Here is a 23,040-nt window from a genome sequence, read left to right on the forward strand (position 1 = left end):
GTTTGTAAGGTCATACTCTGCTGTGTGTCATGTGAGCTATTATCAGTTAATTAATGCAGAGAAGAACACCACAGTGTTGAAAGGTCCTGTTTTTGACATTTTCCAAATAAAATGGTTCAACATTTAGCTTTGAAACAATCCTTCGTTTCACATTTTGTATGAAATTATGTGTTATAATCTAATACACATTTTGAAAGTCAGAATCAAAATGAATGGCCCAAAATATCACTTTTCAGAATTGTCCTTTGCAGAGAATTTTGAAATTTTTAGTTTTCATTCCTATCTTAAACAAAGGCAAATTTGAAAATCTTGAAATTCTTTGCAAAACAAAACTTCTGTCCTCCACACAGCTCTGCTCACGACTTGTTTTAGCCAAAACAACATGGTAAATTTGATTCTTGATAAAACAGGAACCTCACAATTAGGTCCAAACCAATTGGACTCTTTCTCGTCTGTAGATGCACTCTGATCTTTTTGAACCATCTTGTATGTAATGGTTCTGGCTGGAGACTCCACTTTCAGCTCTTACTAGTTCCTTTATCTCAAAGAAAATACTTGCTAAAGTTACAGTAGCTTCCAATGGTAAACTCTCTGGGGTTGGTGCACACCTTGATGCAATGTAAATACGTGCAATTCCAGAGCAGATATCGATCAACAGTTTTTCAATGACAATATTATATAGTCAGTTACCGACACATTGGATGCTGGGGCTAGGTGTGGTAGTTTGAATATATGATTTCTCTCTGAACCAGTGGTCCTCTTAAAGGAAATCATTAGTGGAATCAGAGGACTAGAGAAGTTAGAGATGGCTCTGGCACCTCTTTTCCATCTCCCATGAAGTAAGTTCCCTACTTTCTCTAAAACTATGTCATTACTTTTGGGAACAGCCTTTAGCAATGGTCATTGCTGTGACAGTGTGCAGAGACGTATTGCCTTAGAGAGGATGTACTTTCAGGAGGGAACTCAAAGCAATTCTGTGTTAATCGTAGCACTGTAGGCACAGAATATTGTTAGGTAGATAGGGAAGGAGTAGGCATGTGCAAGCAAAGCAGGGGGAAGTTTGGAGGATTAAATAAGCCTTTGTTTAAAATAGCTGTTTAGTTGTACTGATACTTGGCACTCTGGTTTAACAGTCTGGATGTTTAGGAGACCCCTGGACACACGCAGATGGTCTTTAATTTGGTGTTTTCACTCCCCACCGCTTGGAAGGGCGCTATCTGGGCGCTTTTTCCAAGAAGGGAACCAAAATGCACTGCCTTCTCTATAGCTGCTGTGGATGCCATCTTAGCATCCATGCAGCACCAGGATATTGTAAGAGTGTGGCTTCTCCTTATGCCATATCCCCCAATGATAGATATCACAGTGAGCCTGGGTGACAGGAATCCTGAGGTCTTTCCCAAACTGTCCTCAAGAAGGGAGGTCTGCATCTCTCTCACCAACACATGAGTCCAGTTCAGAAGCACAGTGCCCACTCATTTGTGCAAGGTCAGTTTACTAGCAGAAGTTGATATATTAAAGGTTTTTAACTTGTTAGGTAAACAAATCAAAAGTTTGTATTTATGTTTTTAAAATTCCTTACCTTTTAACTTAAAACCCTTCTCAACTCCAAGTTTTTCCAGTACTTTAGTCCAAGGTCCTTTTGAAATGAATCTGCCTTTGGATGCCATCACTACTATAGAACTAAAGAAAACAAAGCCATTTATAAACAAATGAACAATAGTTAAACCTTTATCACTTGTCTGATTTAAACATTGGTGTCTGCCATCAGTGTGACACTGGGACACCTGCGAACCAGGTCATCGATGTTCTCCAATGACTTAGCCACATATTCACTTTTCCATATATGCAAAATCAATTAGGAAGCATATTTAATTTGCTCATTTTACACTGAGTTTCTAGAGCGGTTTAAATTTTCAAAATCAGCATTTCCATCACATGCCACTCAGTGAGTGGAATGTACTTCATCTGGGATGCACTAAGCAATTCTCAATTAACTCTTTGTTTTCATATCAGCAACAGACTAAATCTCAAATAAATTCACCTCCCTGGAATCTGTGCAGAGGATCTGACAATTTTCCTTCTCTTTGACTGCACGTTTGATGCAAAAGTGCATTATTAGTGTCCTTATAAATAGTATATGTCTTCCAAAAGTCCTGGGGTGCTTTATAAACTCAGACTGAAGTACAAATGATGTATGGCTCAGGGATCAGATCATTTTACCTATCACAAATCTGCAGCCTCTGGGGTAAAATTCAGCAACTGTCTAAGCAACACTATAAAATAGGTTAGGGCAGAAGGTGAAGAAAAATCCCCTATCACATTGAACCTGGAAGGGGCATTCTGTAGACAGAACCATCCAAGCTGAAGTATAGGCAGGTTAATGAGATTAGCACCCCTATTCTTCTGCAAGGTGCCCAGACCTCTCCAGTGACTGCACCAAGAAATCCTGACCCGATTGAAGAAAATGGGAGTGACTTCAATGAGGCACAGATGCAGCCCCATTGTGTTCAGTAGTACAAACTGTCACTATAATTAGCCACCCAAGAATTCCTTGTTTTCCAGATATTACTACATAGAACGCAACTACTGTGCCGCTGAATGGACTAGCTACATCTTAACATAACAATTCCATTAAAATCCATTGTAATGGGATAATGGCAATACAGCAATTCCAAGGAAAAACCAGGAACAAAAGGGTTAATAGTCACTAAGGCCTGATCTCCACCTAAAACTTGAAAAAAATCACACTATTGAGAGATGTAGTTAAGCCAACCTAAGCCCTGGTGTAGACACTGTTAGGTCGATGGAAGAATTCTTCCATCAACCTAGCTACCATCTCTCAAGTGGGTGGATTAATTATAGCAATGTAAAAACTTCTTCCATCACTGTAGAAAGTGTCTACACTACAGTGCATCATACCTGTGCCATTGTAGTACAGACAAACCTTTAGTCTGTTTTTAGCTTAAACCTCAGATGTTACGTTTAATACTTGCACTGTTAGAAAACTAATTGGGTTTACAGCATGTATTTAGTTACATTCTTGATCTGATATTAGATTTTTTTTCTTTCACTTTACTAAAAAATCATTTATTTCAGCTAAGCCTTTCCTGTCTTGGAGCTTTCAAAAATAGCTTCGACTTGTTCCATCTATTTGCTTTGGGAAACTCATCACAAAAGTATGAACATACACAAAATATGACACTTGACCTGCAGTAAATTCCTAGAGTGAACTAATAGGCTCTGTCATTCCAGGAAAAAAAAAACTATTAAAATGTATAATTCAAACAGATTCATCACAGCAGACCCCATTTTTCTTTCCTGGATAAATGGTATGTTTAACAGCTATAGCTAAAATGTCTGGCTATATCCCATTTCCAGAAAGCAGGTAGGAGAATGGAGTAAAGGGCTAAAAGAACATTTCAGAAGAGCAGGAGAATAATCCAAGGTTCCTACCCTATGCAAAATTAGGATCTGTGAGGTGCTAGTTGCTCTTCACTCCTATTGACTTCCATGGGAATTGAGGGCTCAGCAGGTCCAAAGATCATGTTCATAGGCCTTGCCCACACACACAAGTTGTACTGCTTTAATTTAATCCTGGGGGAATTCTGCACCACTGCGCATGCACAGAATTCATGTCCCCTGCAGATTTCTTTGCTTCCCTGCAGAAAAATGACTTTCTGACAGAGAAGCAAAGGGAAGCTGCAAAAACAGTCACACACAACTCCCTAGCAACCCAGGTACAACATTTCAGGCACTCAGAGCAGCCGGCGGAGAGGTAAATCACTGTGGGGCTGGGGACACTCCAGTCAGTGGCTCCTACCCTGAGCCAGGATTAGCTGCTGGTCCTGGCTGGGCTGAAGGCAGGAGAGGATGGGACTTCCTCTTCCCCTGCAAGGAGTGGCTTGGGCTGTGTCAGACCCACCCCCAGAAACCTCCCGCAGCTGCAGGAAGCTCAGCATCCTCCCCACATCACTCCTCAGCTGTGGGGGGAGGGGAGCTGCTCCCCCATCCACCCAACCTCCCATACTGAGAGACCCCTGCCAAGCCTCACCTGGTACATCTACAACCCCCCTAGCCCTCCATACCCAAACCCCACGCCACTGAACCTCAACCCTGCATCTGGAGCCCCCCTGAACCCAGACCCCTGCCCCCGCACCCAGACCACCCCCACTGAGTTCCCTGTACTCAAACCCCGACACTGATACCCCACCCCCTGCATCACCCTGAGCCCCCACATCCAGACTCCCACCCCACTGACAGCCAACTAGCTGCACCCAGACCCCCATCCCACCAAGCCCCACTCGCCCAGAAGTCAGAAACTCCTGTTGAGACCCTCACACCCAGACCCCTCTGCTGAACCCCAACTACCTTCACCTGGAAGCCTCTGAGGAGTCCCATTGCCCCTGCACCCGGAACCCCACAAACGAGCCTCTGTGGGGAAAACACCACAGTGGCCCAAAATAGTAGCCTTTAATTTCAGATACTACACAAAAACGAGGAGGTTAGTTAAACAGAAATTAAAAGGCAGAGCACCAAAAGTAAAATCCCTGCAAGCTGCATGGAAACTTTTTAAAGATACCATAATAGAGGCTCAACTTAAATGTACACCCCAAATTAAAAAAAAACAAAGCAAGAGAACCAAAAAAGAGCCACAGTCGCTAAACAAAGTAAGAGAAGCAGTGAGAGGCCAAAAGGCATCCTTTAAAAAGTGCAAGTTAAATCCTCGTGAGGAAAATAGAAAGGAGCATAAACTCTGGCAAATTAAGTATAAAAATATAATTAGGAAGGCCAAAAAAGAAATTGAAGAACAGCTATCTAAGGACTCAAAAAGTAATAGCAAAAAATTTGTAAGTACATCAGAAGCAGGAAGCCTGCTAAGCAACCAGTGGGACCACTGGATAATCAAGATGCTAAAAGAGCACTCAAGGACAATAAGGTCATTGTGGAGAAACTAAATTAATTCTTTGCATTGGTCTTCATGGTTGAGGATGTGAGGGAGATTCCCAAACCTGAGTCACTCTTTTTAGGTGACAAATCTGAGGAAGTGTCCCAGATTGTTCCAAAACCTCCTCTAAGGACACCTCAGATTCATAAACTAAACAGTAGTAAGTCACCAGGACCAGATGGTATTCATCCAAGAGTTCTGATGGCACTCAAATGTGAAACTGCAGAATTACTAACTGTAGTCTGTAACCTATCATTTAAATCAGCTTCTGTATCAAATGATTGGAGGATAGCTAATGTGACACCAATTTTTAAAAAGGGCTCCAGAGGTGATCCTGGCAATTACAGGCCAATAAGCTTGACTTCAGTACTGGCAAACTGGTTGAAACTATAGTAAAGAACAAAATTGTCAGACACATAGATGAACATAACTTGTTGGGGAAGAGACAACATGGTTTTTGTAAAGGGAAATCATGCCTCACCAATCTACTAGAATTCTTTGAGGGGGTCAAAAAGTATGTAAACAAGGGGGATCCAGTGGATACAGTGTACTTAGATTTTCAGACCTACTTTGACAAGGGCCCTCACCAATGGCTCTTAAGCAAAGTAAGGTGTCATGGGATAAGAGGGACGGTCCTCTCATGGATCAGTAACTTGATAAAAGATAAGAATAAATGCCTCTGACAACAATTACATGTATTAATACTCTACAAACCAATACGAGCAGAGAAGACAATCCTCAATTTAAGAAGCATTGATATGGTTTCTGATAGTATTTCAGGCTGGCTAGACTACTGTGCTCCAGGATACAGCTGCTCAGAACATGTGTTTGGTACTCAACAGTCTAGTTTCATTGCTCTGGATCTCTGGCTAGCATGCTTACAGAAATCAAAACACACTGCACGTGTGTTTAGGGATGGAACACATGCACATAGCATGCATATATTTTATCAGTGGCATCTGATGAGAACTAACAGATTACTCCGGCAATATGAAAACAGATTAGGAGCACTGTGGTGTAGGAACTGATCATGAATATTTTTTTCCACAGGTTTACCGTGCATGCCTTAGAGCTACTTTGAAACTCAGCATTTGGATTCTGATGAGGTTGATACTGAACCATATCATGGAACAGGACAATTAAGATTTTGTAACTCTGAGCCATATCACGTGACCTGGGCTAAGAAAAGGGGTCAGTGTTTCAGCAACACTCCTGTGTGCTAAAGTTTTATTACACACTGGATTATTTACTCACTTGTTTTTGATGTTGGTGACATAATTGTCTATCTGCGTTGGGATTCCCTGTAGAATAGAGTTTTTGAAACTTATTCGGTCAACAATTTTTCCATGCTTCCCATCAATCACAACTACTTGGATACCATCATCAGCGAGGAAAAACTTCTTACTATCAACCTGCAGAAGAGAAAAAACTCTTGATGTGCCAAAGAAATCCAAGTTCATAACAGTTAACTGTACGAAGCTTCATGATTGTGGCATGGCAGCATTGAACTGCCCTTTGCTTCAAGGAATAGGATTCCCTATCTCCTACCTTGGATCAACTTGAATCTTTGCCTATTATGTTGTAGTACTACTCATTTTCATAAGAGACATAGCCTGAATGAACCTAATTCCTAATAACCATCAGTGGTAGTTTTCTCAGTAAATTCTGGGTGAAACCCCAGAATCTTAACCTATGTATTTCTAAAAGTCCAACAAATGTGGCTGAGAAGGAACCGCTTACCTCAATGTATGCAAAGTCATCCCTGAGGTGGAAGTATCTGGTCTTGAAGGTTTCTACTTTCAGCTCTAGGAAATGGTCCTTATTCTTCTGCTCAAAAATAGAAAACGGTGCTTACTACTTTTGTACATTCCCCAAATGCTATTTATTTTAAACCAAGAGCTTCCTAGCAGTTTAATCAACAATAAAAATGTACCTAATATGTTGACACTTGCCAAATTACATTGTTTAAGAAATCTGGGAAAAATCTTAACCTTTGAGCTGATCCTGTCAACATTTAAATGTTGCTAGTTTCACAACAAGGAAATTTTTGTTTTGTGCAGTGATCTGTAGTTCATTGAGGCTTTGATCCTACATGCCTGTTCCAAGAGAGAAAGGTCAAAAAGGGCTGGGCTGGGTGCAGAACATGAATCTGTCTTTCAGCACAATCCTTGATGTGCAAACGTCCACGTCGCTATTTTCATCCCCGCAGCCTGAGCTCTGTGAGCCTGAGTCAGTTGACCTGGGCTCTGAGACTTAGTGCCACGGGTTTTCCTTTGCAGAAGAGACATACCCTTAGCTATGCATTCCCCCCTCTGGCATGGCTTCTGCTATTAGGCAGGCATGGCTGGCAGCCATGCAGCAGAACTCTCATCAGAGCAGGATCAAGTTCTCCTGAGCAACCTGTTGCCCTGCTCATCACTGTGTGTGTTGTGTTTCTGTGCACAGCATTCCACGCTTGACCATTAGGAGATCAAATTCTTACTGTGAAATGCAGTCTTCAGTACCCCAGAGCTATCCCCATTGCCCCATGAGTATCCAGCACCTATACCTAGGAGGAAGGCATATCATATCAAAAAGTAACGGTTAGGGAACACCTGCTGCAGCTTTATGTTTCTTTTCCTTTCATGAATCTGGGTTTTCTGTACTAGCTGGTGGCTGGTTTAGGTTGCTTTACACTTCTGGACCATTCAGGAAGTTATGCCCAGGGTAGAGTAGTTCTTATAGAGATGGTCTCCACAGCTACGTGGAATGATGCATGATAAAGCTTGTAAATTTACAAGGAAACAGAACAATGGTAATGGAAATGTAGTAGCAACCAAGGTACTTTACCAGTAGTGAGTTAGAGAGCTTCTTAGGCATTGGCACATCTACTACTGGAGTTTCCGTGTATTTTGGATAGGCCATGGCTTCACAGTCACTGATTCCGGCGTTCTTTGGGATCACAGCTTTGATCCTTATTCTCTCGCAGCCTTGGACCGAGCAGAAGGCAAATTTCTCCTTCTCATTCTGGGCTTTGAGTTTCAGAAACAGCAGCCTGCAGATCGGGGGTGACAATGCACCAGTCATGGGGTGTTACACACCAAAACGAATAGGTCCAGGTTATAATAGAGTACATCTCGGTGCTTCGTGATAACAAATATGTAAGACAGCCATCCTAGACTGATGCTAATAGAATATTTATACCACATCACACATTGTGTATTTATATAGCTCTAGAGGTCCGTTATTTTTACATAAATCAGTGTGTGTATATATATTTATTCAGAGGGGGAGGATATTCCCTGTGAATCAGGGGTGGAGGGATAGGAGGGAGAGCAAAAGGGAGTTACTGTACTGAGAATGGAAGTGGGGGGGTAGGGGAAGGTGGGCAGCCCATCCAGGCTGGGAAGGGCCTTCGCAGTAGCTCTGACGGCCATTCCTACAGCAGTTCCTCCATGTCTGGTGCCCTGCACTCCTCCAACCCTCACCAGGTGCTTGGCACCATGTGCGCTGTCGCCCCCTGTGCCATCCTCCACCCCACCTTGGCAGTTAGTGCATGTTCTCCTGCCCCTCCATCAGGCCAGGTGTCTCCACTGGGACTCACAGTGACTGGAAGGTGGCACCAGACTGGGCCAAGGAGTTCTTCCTGCTCCCCTGTGGTCAGTCCAATCTCATGCACCACAGCCACTCCAGTCCCTCCTCCATGAAATATTGTGGGGATGGAAACATAGATCCACAACCCCCTCCCCGAACATATCCATTGAGGGAGCGCTAGCCTCCCTGTATTTATTATAAATATACATCATTTTCTCTCTCTATATATATAAAAAGCAGCCTCAATTTCCTATAAGAAAGAGTCCTATCTCCCAAGGGGTAAATTCGCCCTGTTCAAATCCATTAGGCAGCTATGCATCAAATATTTCTGATGCTCATAAATGATCGTGGTTTAAGATTCCTAGATCAAATTTTTGAAATGAGAAGGGTTTTATGCTTTTTGTTTAGTGTAACTTCAGTGCTATGAACTGGGTCCTCTTTCTGCTTTTCCTTTTACCCTGCTGTGCATTCATTTGGCACTGGGAGCCATCGGAGGCAAGTGGCTGTGGCTGGGAGCACACGAATGAGTGGCAGCCACCATAAGTCAGAAGGAAACGAAAAGTTGATCAGGTCTCAAGGAGTCTGTTTGTTGGTCTGGGCCAAACCACTTTCTGGTTCATATGGCTCTCTCATATCTGTCTAGTTGACCAAGGGCTATTTCCTTACCCAGTGTCCTCATCCCAGTAATAGTATCCTTTGTTAGGATATCTGTACTCCAATTTGTCCATCTGCAAGGTCCTATAGAAGGTCCCAGTTTTGTATGTTTTCTTCAAGAGACGATTGTGGATGTCTGAGAGAATGGAAAATGTTGTCCCTTTAGGATAACACAACCCTAGCTGGATCCAGTCATTCCTAAAATAACAAAGAGCCACATTATAACAAATAATAGACACATGACTATGACTTTCCTGGGCACGTCATCAGCCAAGTTAAATAGTTCACTCTGAAATGTAACAATTTTTTCCTGGCTGGTCAACATAATTTAGCCTTTAAGAGAACATCTATGTGGTACTTAAGCAATATGGGCTACACTCATCCCTGATCTAACACCATTGGCATCTATTCACCAGGGATTAATTTGATCCTAGGCATCTAAAAAAAAATGTATCCGGGGGGACATAAGTAATCATGACAAATTAAAAGATGGGGCAGTTCAGAGTGGTCTTCATGGAATAATGATGTCAACCCGGAAAGAATGCCTCATGATTATTTCAGTAACATCACTCTTTAAACATTTACAGCTAACTTACTGGGTTGGGACGCTGCTTTCATGGGGTAGGGTTTGGAGGGATCACTCACTTGTTGAAGTTGATGAGCCATATAGCCAGTTCCTCAGGTGCGGTCTTGTCCCAATGGATGGTATAACCTTTCTGCAGCGTTATAACTGGTTGATACTGCTGGTAAGGAGAACTTTTGCTTAAAGCCCCCTCCAAGTAGAGTGGATGACTGTGGTAGTCATTTTTGATTATTTTCATTCTCAGGGTGGCTGACTTGTAGGCCTGGATGTATATCTAGATTAGGGAAACAGTCACAATCAGTTTAATAAGATAGATGGCTACAAATTGGCTTTAAGTATGTTACTCTGAGGACACTTGCAGTGCCTAAAACAAAGCTAAAAAAAGTCACTGCACATAGAGAGTGAAGGACTGGTTCTAGACCGTGATACCAGGTGCTTTTGTGGGAGAAAGAATAGTTTTGTGGTTAAGTCGCAGGAATGGAAGTTAGGAGATCCAGATTCTATCTGGCCTCTACAAGAGACTTCCTATGAGACTGTGGGTAAGTCACCTAACTCAGCTGTGACAATTTCCTCCATAAAAATGGGGAAAATAACACTTCCCTACCTTAGAGTCAGTCTGTGAAACTTAATTTATGAATGCTTCTGACATGCTTGGAGATCTTTGGATGGAAGCTGCTACAGAAGTGCAGTGTTCTTTTCATTGTTTCATATTCATGGCCTAAATTTTTTAAGTGCCTCTGAAAATGTGTCATAATATTGACAGGCAAACTCATCTCTGTGTGCAAAACCATTCAGGCAGATGCACTGCCAAATGCTATGACACCCTGAGTGTCCTATAAAAGTGCATATTTCTGAGTTCAAGATGACGTTAAGCCCTACCGTACTGGGAAATTTAAAATAGCTATAAACCGATCACCTTCTACTCCTGTATTCCCAATGCAATGCCAGTGGAGTAATGTAAATTCTTTGTACCTGTGCATAGTGCCCACTGCAGATGGCACCTCTCCAGTCTGGCACATCAATACAGTCTAGGTGTTTGATCAACCAGTTATCTTCCTTTATAAGGTATGAGCCGGGATATTCTGACACAGAGCCATCTACATCATGAAAAACTGATGTTTTATCACCATCCATATTCAGGTCATTGAACCAGGGTCCAGGTTCACCAAAGAACACTCTTGAGGTAATCTAAACAGAACAGTGACATAGATTTACATACCAGAGGAGCAATTCACTGCTTAGCATTTTAAGTGAAGGACAATTCTGTGGTTGTTGGAATGGCTTGAATTGTTTGATTTTAACTAGCACTGTAAAATAGTTTGGACAAGAAGCTGCATTTGGATTTGCTAGTCACTGTAGGGATGGGGAAACTTAATTGTACATTAGGGCCAATGTTTTTAAAAAATGGCCATTGATTTTGGGTGCCTCAGTTTTTGTGTCCTCAACTTGAGACATCTTAGATCTGGTTTTCAGAAGCTCTGAGCACCCACAACTCCAGCTGAAGTCGATGGAGCTTCTAGGTGCTCAGCACTTGTGGAAGGAAATCAGGCTCTGAGTAAGTCAGGCTGGGTGCCCCCCAAAAAGGAGCACCCAAAATCCATGGCCACTTTTGGCAGTGTTGGTCTTGTCAGCTAGCAGGAATGTCAGTGACATTTGCTAGAATATTTGAGTTGCCCCTTCCTTGTCTACATACTGCATGCATGGTCAGTGCTTGAGGCTAAAGCAGAGCTAAATCATGCACAGCAAAAGTCTGCTTGGTCATAAGCCCTTTCCTGTTGACCATGAACGGAAAAGGTAGAGGACAAAACCACCAGCATGCTACTCCTGGCCTCCATCCTGGGGTGGGGGGTTCACATTTTGGAGGGAGGTTCAGGGAAGTTTTTATTTTATCTGACCCAGTTCATGTGTTCCTACTACTTCTTCATTTTTTTAAAATTTGTATGTTACATAAAGTTGCACTTACACTGGGAACAATCAGCGGACTCCCAGGGGACGTGGCTGCTTAAGTGACTTCTGACCAGTGGTTCTTATCCAAGTTAAATAAATTGAATGTCAAAAACCAGCCTGATGCAATGTGGCTGAGGCTGGGTTGGACACTTTGGGGGATTTTTTTTCTCCCTACCAGACAGTTGGCCAAGGATTTTTAATCAAGTTCTCTCATGAAATTTTAGCATATCTGGTATTTAGTAAACATGAGGCAATCAAAATCATTCGTTCAATACACAGATGTCTGTAAATAGAGTTGCAAGGCTTGTTAAGTGGATTACACAGCTGCTAGGTACATTTCATCAGGAAGAGGGACGCTCTCAGGAGCAGCAGGCATATATTTGTAAAAGCAGATGCAAAAATACCTGTCACTCTCTTTCTCACCAGGGTTAGTTCTAATTACTTGGTTAGGTTCAAACAAGCACTCAAAAGTTCACATGCTTATTCAAAGCAGATCGGAAGCTTTTTAGCTCAATTCTGCTCTGATTTACATTTGGGAAACTGATGTCAATGGAATTACCAGATGTAAATAAGAACAGAATTCAACCTTGATTCTGCTCACAGGCATGTTCCTTGGTATTTCTTCCTTCTGATTGGGCTGGAACTTTTATAAGATCCGCCTTTCTATGCTGGCACTTCAACATCTTACCCCAGCTGGAACCAAAGGAGCCTTACTTTCTTTTCACCTATACTGGTTTTATTCTATTAACTTCAGTAGGATTACTCCTTGTACATGGGAATGGAATCAGGCCTATGGTAGTGCAGAGGCTCACAGAAATAGAAATGCTATTTATTTATATGTGAAACAAACTTTTGGGGAAATAGGTCTGGTTCTGGTTTGCTCTGAGTTTGTGAGAAAGTTGGGCTTGTTTATTTTTTTTATCCAAACCAGTTTTCTTATCCCTAATTTACACTTAATTTGCTAAAAAGGTGGCAATCACTGGGACTAGGTTGTTAGATTTCCAATTCTGATGTTGGTTTTTCCCAGTGGCCATTTCCCTGAATCACATTTTTCACCATCACACTCAAGTCCAAAACCAAATGACCAGGAGCCCATTTTAAGGAATAACTCACGGGAACGTCTTCAAATAGAACGTCTGTGACATTGTTATTGGGGCAGCTCTGCCAGGCGTTGTTGAGCCGGAATGCCAGGGCACTTGTGTGGCGACCATCCAGTGCAGCAAACTTGCGAAATGTACAGTTTTGGACATTGACTGGCCCATCATAGAACTGAATCCCTCGAATTGGAAAATTCCTAAAACATAGTTGAAAAATAGAGAGAGAGAGGGAGATCTGGTCAGATATGAGTTACCGTAGGCATCAGTCTGTATCTTCGATAATGGATAGCTACACGATGCTTGCTGTGTAGCGGACGTTATTTTGCCCAGCCAGCAGGATAACTCTGAGTTAGTGCTGCTTTTGTTTTAGCCTGTGTAATCCTTCAGTTCTTAGGAGTTCAGTCAAGGTCTCTCGTGTTTAAGCGGATCATCTTTATCTGTACTCCTAAAGGCAAGGAACATTGGATAATGCCAAGGCATTGACCTAAAAAGAAAAAATTCATGCTGCAGTCACAAACAAGTTCTGCAGCAGCCCCAAAACCTGTAACCGATCAGATCTGCACTCCTCATTCTGAATCACTGCAGGGCTGAAATCCCAAGGCAGCTTTCACGGGAGCATGGAGATAAGCCGTTTGGCACAAATAAAATAAAACTGGCTTTTAAAGAAGCAAAAATACTTTTGCACTGTCTAGGATACAGTTTTAAAGGTAGCTGGCACACTCGAGAGCACATTAACCCAGAGATCATTTAGATACCAGTGGAAAGGTAGAGAAGACACATGCTTTTTCACATTCTGATTTGAGGGACTGTGACGTTTTAACCCTTTAACAGGCTTGGATAAAACATGTCAAAGATTGCTCATAATAAACAAGACCACAATCCCTTACTCACATGAGTGGTCCTTCCTCACACAAGAATTTCCCATTCAAGTGAGTGCTCCTTGCCTTTGGGAGCTCTTACACACAACTTCCACTGAAGACAAAGGACTGTAGAACGGGGTACTAAAAACATCATTTCACTGGATAGGATAGGCCTACTGTGCCTCCATTGACAAGCAGAATTGGGGAATGCCATGCAGAAAGATACGGCATTCAAGCTCTTTGTGCACTGGAGGCTTCTCTTGGGGTGGTTACGTTTTTAAAAACAACAAGAATTTGCATTTGCAGAACCAACTCAGAGCACTAAGATCACGGACAAAGTCACCCGCGAAATTCTCAGGCAGCTTGTAAAACATTTAACAAGGGCACAAAGATCATGCGAACCCAGCAGCAACTCTGCTTGGTCCAAAGCCCTGGCAGGGGTCCTGAAAGATTTCCTTGGTGACTGGCAGCTGATACGGGTGGAGATTGCTGCATTGCCCGATCCTTGCTGACTACATGTACACAGCTGAAAAGCTTGCCCCGTTAGCAAACTCTTCCTCTACTTTAGCCATCCCCCCAGCCCAGTTCACGAAGCGGGTATTGATGTTGTCCTGGCAGCCTGCAAGCACATGCCTGCCAGCAGCAGCTGCACAATGAGGACCTTGGGAACAAGAGACATGAAACAAAATCCTCTGTGTATAATTTCTTCAGTTTAAATTACACCAAATAGTGCTGAAAAAATATGTAAAATGAAACAAACAGAAGGGATGGGAACTGTTCACTTGTGCAGGGCAAAACTTACTGGCCTATGGGGAGAGTCCTTCCACTGTGATCCAGGCCTCCGGGCCCCCAAATGTGGTTGTCCATGGTCTCTGTCCCCACGTTTTTACTCTCACCGACAAACAGGCTGTTCTTTATTTCTTGCTTTGAACCATCGTCATGTGGGAAAGTTCCACCGCTAGGAGAGGCAAGACTGTATGTTAAAGGGGTTGCTTATGGCAAACTCTGTCTTGGAATCATAGGCAAAAGGAGGAGGATAGCAAACTAGGAATGAATAATGCTTACCTTGCCAAGGTCAGGCCAATGCCATTGTCAGCAAACCTGCAATGAGAGAAAAGAGTGGGGAGATGCTTCACAAGCAACAATACAGAGCCTTTGCTTTCCCAAAGGTAGGCAATGCCAAACTGAGATATTAAAATCCTTACTGGTTTGGATACGGAAAAGGAGGGCTGGGGTTAATTAACAAAATTAAGCTCCCTTATGTTAAGTGGGAGGGTGAGGCCAACTAAAAGCTTTAGCAATTTCGTTCATATTGCAGTTTGTGAAAAAAAGTTTTCTAGCATGGCTCATAAGGTGTACAGCTCAAGTGTAGTGGTAGTTTGATAGATCCTTAACTGGGATTATATCCTGCCATTGTAGGGGGAAGGATTTACTTATTGGATAGTGATAAGTCTTTCCCCCCACCCCCATCTCTGTCTACCATGATCCTTTCAAAGTTATTTAAGGAGGTCCTGTTTGTCTCTCACAAACTATTTTCTGTTATTTAATAATCCTCTGCCTTACACACATTTCCCCCTCATGTAGCTCTGTGTTTATTACTCAAGTCATATAGCCTTTCTATGCAGTAGCTTAAAAAGGGGGTAGAAGGCTCTGACTTCTGTTTCATCAGTGATCAGATCCAGATTAGAAGGAGACCTGAATCAAAACTTTGGATCAAAATGTTACTGAGCTTCAAACTCCGAATCTGGACCTGGATCTTAATTTTACAAATGGTTCCTATTTTTATAACGGGTCAAACCAGAATGCCAGTTCCAAACATTCCCAAACTTTGAGGATGATAGAATCCAGATGCAGAGATTAATGTTATCGTTTGAGCCCATCTCTACTGTATACTGACACAAGCATCACAGTTACAACTTGGTGCTAGGATTTAAACTGTCACGCACAAGACAAAAATCAATGTAAAGCTAGGAACAGAACAAAAGCAATCTCCTTGATTGAGTCAGTAGGTGGTAGTATATTACATGCTATCTACTTTTCATTTATTATTCTTACAGCCCCATGAAATGTTCATTGTAGTTTATGTACTGCATGCCACATTAGCATTTGTTTTGTTAATGTAATGCATAGGTCTTACTGTAGCAACAGAAATGAAAATTAACTCTGATTATGGCAATAAAAACAAGTTACAGTTTGAGGACTGCAGCCTCAGATGCACTCAAAAGGACACTGCCAAAACCTGATAAGATGGAGAAACTTGTGCAGTATTTAGAAACTATGGTATCTCAGTAATGAATGCAAATGTCGAAATAACATGCAACTAATCTGAAAAGACAGGAATGTTAAACATTTCTGGCTAACACAGTCCATAAAGACAAATAAGAAGGCTTGATATTATATTTCTGTCTATTCTGACCTACTTTCATTCTTGCGAATCTCACTGAGTCACTAAGGCCAGTTTATAGCCAGTGGTCACTTTAAAAGGCTTGGATTATTCTAAGGTAAGGCAGTTTTTGCAGGCAACTGGATACCACATACGGGCAGGCAATTGTACTAGCGTAGTGCACTGTACCCTGTAAACTAGCTTTTTACTTTTTTGCCTTGGTTAATTGAGGTTGCTATCAAGATACTGGATCAGAAGAGTATCCCAAGTGCAAAGAGAGTCTGTTCTGAGCAGCACAGGAAACTACTTTCAAAGGGTGTACAATGTGCATTTTCTCAATTCCTCTCCCTTCCTCCTGTGATGCATAGTTTTGTGTCTGCTTCCTTGGTACTGGCTTATTCAGCACAACACTGAACCACATAAAACTGAACCATGACTTAAGCTTAGCCGTGGAGGCTGGTTAAACTTATGGGTTTTTTTGTTTATTTTAAGCTCTTCATTTTTCACGTAGAATGGTTTATTTGAGTCCATTTTTGCTGCCGCTTTGAAAATCTGGACAAAGTCACACTCAAAAACAATTCAACAAACTCTTTGCTTTGGACAAAACAGGGTTGGTTTGTGTAAAATAATGCCTGTGTTTTCTTAATGTTTCATTTTTATTTTAATCATGACCATATGCAAGGTGCAAAGCGATATAAATAGTCTAACCACAACTATGCTTGCCATAAACTAGGAGTTGAACTTCTAGGGTTGAAATAAGGCAAAACTCACTGGCAGCCATCCAGCCATACATCTCCACCCCTCAGCCAGGCCCCATGATCCTGGTTCTTGTACGCAATAAAGTGCTCAATAATCGCAGGTTCCCTAGGCTTTAAAGGGTCAGCGTCTTTGTGCGGACTGTATCTGTAAACACAAGAAGAGCAGAAACTTGTCAGTGGAAGGCAGTCTACCCCAGGGAGATTCGACTGCTGTACTGACTTGTTAAACATTTGGTGGGATTATTTCTGCTAAACTCAGGAATTGCCAGGCTGGATCAGACCGATGGACCATCCAGTCCTGTAGCCTCTCTCTGACAGTGGCCAGTACCAGCTACCAGGAATGTGCAAGAAATGCTCCAATAGTCAGTCGTGAAATAACCTTGTCCCAGGAAAAGTTTCTTCCTTGAGTTAAATGTTAGTTTATGTCCTGAAGCATGACATTGTATCCTTTCTAAAACTCTTGGGGTTATTTAAAATCCTCCCTACTATAACTCTGAATATTCTTATTATCCATACAAATGTCCAATTCTTTTCCTTTAATCTTGCTCAACTCTTGGTCACATGGATATATTGTGGCAGCGAGTTCCGCAGGCTAACTACACATTGTGTGGAAGCATTTTGAGGAGACCATGATGATATCTTTGCTGCCCCTACCATATGTCACCCAGGCCACTAATAATGAGATTTATTAGCTCACAAGCTCTCACATATGATGAAATGATGGCCTGGTGAGCATGGAGGAAAAAAGGCAGAGATAAATGGAAACGGCAGTAAAGCATTTCCACAGTTGCTGTCAGTCAGCCTGCACTTGGGTGACAGCATCTGTGCAAGCCCGGATAGAAAGATGTTAAGTTGGGTGACAAGGTGGGTCAAGTAATATCTTTTACTGTACCAACTTCTGTGTAGCTGGGAAGCTCATCTCTCTCACCAACAGAAGTTGGTCCAATAAGAGATATTACCTCATCCACCTTGTCTTTCTAATATCCTGGGACTGACATGGCAACAATGACACTGTATGTTGGGGTGTCATTTATTCCTGCTCTTCGGGGGCAACTATCCTTATCATTACTAAGTGTCTTCTGTCAAATACAATGCAGTTCAGAAAAACCTGGCAGATTAGCATCCCCGTCGGTGCCAGCAATGGGCAGCACCGAGATTAAAATTCATGGGTCAGAAATGGGGAGCGAGGCCAAGCTGTCAAATCATTAACAGATATTCAACAGCATTTTGTTTCACTTAATAAGCCATCACTACAACCTAAATTGAGCAGAATGATCATAAGGTTCCAGCAAATGAACACCACTTCGCCAGCTTCATCATTATGAAGTCACTTGGTATTCATGATGAAAGCACAGATCCTGGTGAATTCATGAGACGCTAACAAACATTCACTTTGGGATGGATTCGGTCTCATTTACATCAGTGTATGTCATAAAAACATAAATACGGCCATACTGGGTCAGACCAAAGGTCCATCCAGCCCCATATCCTGTCTACCAACAGTGGCCAATGCCAGGTGCCTCAGAGGGAGTGAACCTAACAGGTAATGATCTCTCTCCTGCCATCCATCTCCACCCTCTGACAAACAGAGGCTAAGGATACCATTCCTTACCCATCCCAGCTAATAGCCATTAATTGACTTAATCTCCATGAATTTATCCAGTTCTCTTTTAAACCCTGTTATAGTCCTAGCCTTCACAACCTCCTCAGGCAAGGAGTTCCACAGGTTGACTGTGCGCTGAGTGAAGAAGAACTTCCTTTTATTTGTTTTAAACCTGCTGCCCATTAATTTCATTTGGTGGCCCCTAGTTCTTATATTATGGGAACAAGTAAATAACTTTTCCTTATTCACTTTCTCCACACCACTCATGATTTTATATACCTCTATCATATCCCTCCTTAGTCTCCTCTTTTCCAAGCTGAAAAGGCCTAGCCTCTTTAATCTCTCCTCATATTGGACCCGTTCCAAACCCCTGATCATTTTAGTTGCCCTTTTCTGAACCTTTTCTAATGCCAGTATATCTTTTCTGAGATGAGGGGACCACATCTGTACGCAGTATTCAAGATGTGGGCGTACCATGGATTTATGTAAGGGCAATAAGATATTCTCCATCTTATTCTTTATCCCTTTCTTAATGATTCCTAACATCCCGTTTGCTTTTTTGACTGCTGCTGCACACTGCTTGGACGTCTTCAGAGAACTATCCACGATGACTCCAAGATCTTTCTCCTGATTAGTTGTAGCTAAATTAGCCCCCATCATATTGTATGTATAGTTGGGGTTATTTTTTCCAAATGTGCATTACTTTACATTTATCCACATTAAATTTCATTTGCCATTTTGCTGCCCAATCACTTAGTTTTGTGAGATCTTTTTCAAGCTCTTCACTGTCTGCTTTGATCTTAACTATCTTGAGCAGTTCAATATCATCTGAAAACTTTGCCACCTCACTGTTTACCCCTTTCTCCAGATCATTTATGAACAAGTTGAATAGGATTGGTCCTAGGACTGACCCCTGGGGAACACCACTAGTTACCCCTCTCCATTCTGAAAATGTACCATTTTTTCCTACCCTTTGGAATAACTTTCTTGGAAGTGGGAGTTAGCATGGATTTATACTTCTGTAACAGAAAGCAGAATATGAAGTTAATGGAGTTATTCTCAATTTACAACAGTTCTACGCAGCACAGAATCTGTCCCAGGATGTCTGATGGTCATTCAGCAACACCCTTTAATTGCTCAGCTTTTAGGGCTCATTCCAGCCTCCAAATTGGAAGGCACAAACTTTTTGGAATCAGCTCCTGTGCATATATGCCACAGCCAGTTTTCCAAGGCACATATTCTGGTATAGGAAGAGGCAATATCAAACTCTCTGCTGTAGATGCTTACTGCAGCAATGGAGGGGGTTCTTCTGTCGTTATAGTAAATCCACCTCTCTGAGAGGCAGTAGTTAGGTCGACCAAGAATTATTCTGTAGACCTAGCACGGTCTACACTGGGGTTTAGGTCAGCTTTTCTCTCTCTCTCCCTCCTCCTCGATTTTTTCACATCCCTGAGCGACATAACTCGGGTACCTTAACTTTCTAGTGTAGAACAGTTCTCAGTAGAATTCTGAGGTATTGTCAGGGGTTTTAAAACAATCATCCTAATGGGTTGAGCTTACACTCCTCACCAACTGTCTTGTAAAATCAACTACTCTGGTTGTACCTGGCTGTGTGGGAAGTAGGAGGAGTGGTAGATACGGTGGCAGGTAGGGATAGGATACAGAGGGACCTAGACAAATTGGAGGATTGGGCCAAAAGAAATCTGATGAGGTTCAACAAGGATAAGTGCAGGGTCCTGCACTTAGGACGGAAGAATCCAATGCACCGCTACAGACTAGGGACTGAATGGCTAGGCAGCAGTTCTGCGGAAAAGGACCTAGGGGTGACAGTGAACGAGAAGCTGGATATGAGTCAACAGTGTGCCCTTGTTGCCAAGAAGCCCAATGGCATTTTGGGATGTATAAGTAGGGGCATAGCCAGCAGATCAAGGGACGTGATCGTTCCCCTCTATTCGACATTGGTGAGGCCTCATCTGGAGTACTGTGTCCAGTTTTGGGCCCCACACTACAAGAAGGATGTGGAAAAATTGGAGAGAGTCCAGCGAAGGGCAACAAAAATGATTAGGGGTCTGGAACACATGACTTATGAGGAGAGGTTGAGGGAACTGGGATTGTTTAGTCTACAGAAGAGAAGAATGAGGGGGGATTTGATAGCTGCTTTCAACTACCTGGGAGGTGGTTCCAAAGAGGATGGTTCTAGGCTGTTCTCAGTGGTAGCAGATGACAGGACAAGGAGTAATGGTCTCAAGTTGCAGTGGGGGAGGTTTAGGTTGGATATTAGGAAAAACTTTTTCAATAGGAGGGTGGCGAAACACTGGAATGCGTTACCTAGGGAGGTGGTAGAATCTCCTTCCTTAGAAGTTTTTAAGGTCAGGCTTGACAAAGCCCTGGCTGGGATGATTTAATTGGGGATCGGTCCTGCTTTGAGCAGGGGATTGGACTAGATGACCTCCTGAGGTCCCTTCCAACCCTGATATTCTATGATTCTAAGTACCAAACCCACCAATGAGATTCATGGAGAGTGTTGGACTGCAACGGTACAGGTAGGCCACACCCCATCAATGGCAAGGAGAAAGTGGAGCCTTTTGCTCATTAAGAACTTTATACAACACCTACTGACAACAATGAAGACATTCCCATTGACTTCAGGGGGGGCAGGATCCAGCCCTCAAACTGCGTTATACACATAACTTTCCAAATAAAAACATGGACAGTGCATTACCTCCCAGAAATCAGTGTCAGGAAAGGTCTTTTGTCCTTAGCAGATGCTGGTGTGGTTTTGACTCCATTATCAATGATCATGCCAGCCTGAGGAGGAAAAGAAACTTTGTGATGTATTTATGCACTTTAAAATTATGATGTAGTTTAAAGTTTCTGAGCCAAATTTTCAGCTGTTGTAAAACACCAGGGTTTTTTTTGAAGTCAAAGGCATTATCCTGATTTACACCAGCTGAGGATCTAGCCTTCTACATTTAAAACACTACCTAGACCAACACCAGTGAAAGATGGAGCAGCATTTAAAGTACATGGCAAAGATTTCTGAGATGGATCAGAATTTTTGTTAAACTAGTCCTGATCATTTAAGCAAAACGTCACTCTCTTCAAAGTCACTAGCTCTCTCTGACTTGGGCACCAATCCAGGTGCCTTATGCTTTTGGAGAATCTTTAGCTAACAACATGGCTCTCCAGAAAAATATTTGTATTTCTGTAGAGTTGTTACCACTCCAGTTGAAGATGAATTGAAATACCAGCCCCTTGCTAAGTAAAAATCCATTCCCATTGATACTCAAGAAACCTGGCTGCGAAATCCTGCCCAGAAGTGCTGCCCCTAGAAGACGTGCATCTGAGAATTGTGTCATAGTATCAGCCACTCGTTGTGTCCTATAATGCATCATTTAAGCATGGACCACTTTCAAGGTTACTGGTTCTGCAAGTGGCATGCGAAACAGGAGGACTGTCCACTCTACCACCTTCTGTCTGCAGCCCCGTAAAAAGCCCCTTGTGTTTTCCAGCACCTGTTCAGCCCATCTCACTAGCCAATTACATACGTGCTGCAATCTAAAGACATTAAGTAATAGATGAAGGCTCAGGAGCTCAGTGTACAGTTTCCCAGGGTAATGTGTTTGGGCTGAATAAGTAAACAGATTTAGGAAGTGATTAGAATGATCTTATATTATTTTATGTACCAGATGCTATTTGATCAATGGCTAACATAGGCAGCAGTGATCTGTAATCAGGCAAGCTGCCAAAAGATGCGGCTGGGGCACCATTTTAGAAGAGCGAAAGCAGACAGATGACCTGGTAGAAAGGAGTGAAAGTAAGACCCTCTTATCTCCCAACGTCCCATGAGAAATTTTAGCCTTTAGCTCAAGAATAGTAAAGTGAATCCAATGTAAACAGAATCTGTAATTCTATTACCCCAGCAAACAAGCCACTTTGTTTGTAGATACAAATGCTGAAAATTAGTTTGCAATTGCTTGTAGTGAATCAGAAATCACAGCACTTAATAGCTTGCAGACTCAGAAAGCTGGAGAGATCAAGTGGTGTTTTTAGACAGGAAGATAGTTTTCATTGCGTGCAGACTCACTCGGTAGTTGGAATGTGCCCGATTGTTGTAGAATTTTCCCATTGGAATGTGCTCAGTGTAGCCTGGAGAATACATTCCTTCTGAGGGGCCTGTAGGCACATGGTGAAAAACAAACCAAAACCCTGTTTCCTGCAAAAGGGAATACACAGCGTGAGCCTTCACTTGAACTTTACAGGTTTACATTAGTACGGGGGCTTACCAGGAAATAATGCAAGGTGAAAGCCAGCAGATTTCAGGACACATAACAGTAGCTGGTATTGCTCTGTATCTATATGCAAAAGACACCCCCCACACACACACACATATATGAAAGCAGTTAGGGCCAGCATTTTCAGGGCACCTCAAGTTAGCCTCCAACATCCATACTGAGGCACCTAAATGTAAACTGGCCTGATTTTCAGATGTGCTGAGCACCCACAAACCCTACTTATGTCATTGAGAGCTTCAGGTGCTCAGCACCTTTGAAAAATCAGGCCACTTATTTAGGTGCCCAAAATTGATATAGGTGCCTACATTTAAGCCTGGAGATTTGGAAACTTTGGGCCAAATA

The 23,040-nt window shown here is 42.4% G+C and overlaps 1 protein-coding gene across 1 annotated transcript in view; it reads right to left on the reverse strand.

Moving 5' to 3' along the window:
* Positions 1–23,040, reverse strand: part of CEMIP (cell migration inducing hyaluronidase 1) — a 142,267-nt gene that overhangs the window by 5,273 nt on the left and 113,954 nt on the right. The window contains exons 16-28 of the mRNA XM_074966445.1: positions 22,491–22,619; positions 21,126–21,211; positions 16,814–16,945; positions 14,725–14,760; positions 14,462–14,617; positions 12,816–12,996; positions 10,728–10,943; positions 9,818–10,029; positions 9,185–9,370; positions 7,775–7,979; positions 6,686–6,772; positions 6,200–6,357; positions 1,580–1,680 (exon numbers count right to left, since the gene is read on the reverse strand). Of these exons, the coding sequence (XP_074822546.1) occupies positions 1,580–1,680; positions 6,200–6,357; positions 6,686–6,772; positions 7,775–7,979; positions 9,185–9,370; positions 9,818–10,029; positions 10,728–10,943; positions 12,816–12,996; positions 14,462–14,617; positions 14,725–14,760; positions 16,814–16,945; positions 21,126–21,211; positions 22,491–22,619 (1,885 nt within the window). The remainder of the gene's footprint in view (positions 1–1,579; positions 1,681–6,199; positions 6,358–6,685; positions 6,773–7,774; positions 7,980–9,184; positions 9,371–9,817; positions 10,030–10,727; positions 10,944–12,815; positions 12,997–14,461; positions 14,618–14,724; positions 14,761–16,813; positions 16,946–21,125; positions 21,212–22,490; positions 22,620–23,040) is intronic.

Source organism: Natator depressus, chromosome 10, assembly GCF_965152275.1.
Source record: "Natator depressus isolate rNatDep1 chromosome 10, rNatDep2.hap1, whole genome shotgun sequence".
Taxonomy (NCBI): domain Eukaryota; kingdom Metazoa; phylum Chordata; order Testudines; family Cheloniidae; genus Natator; species Natator depressus.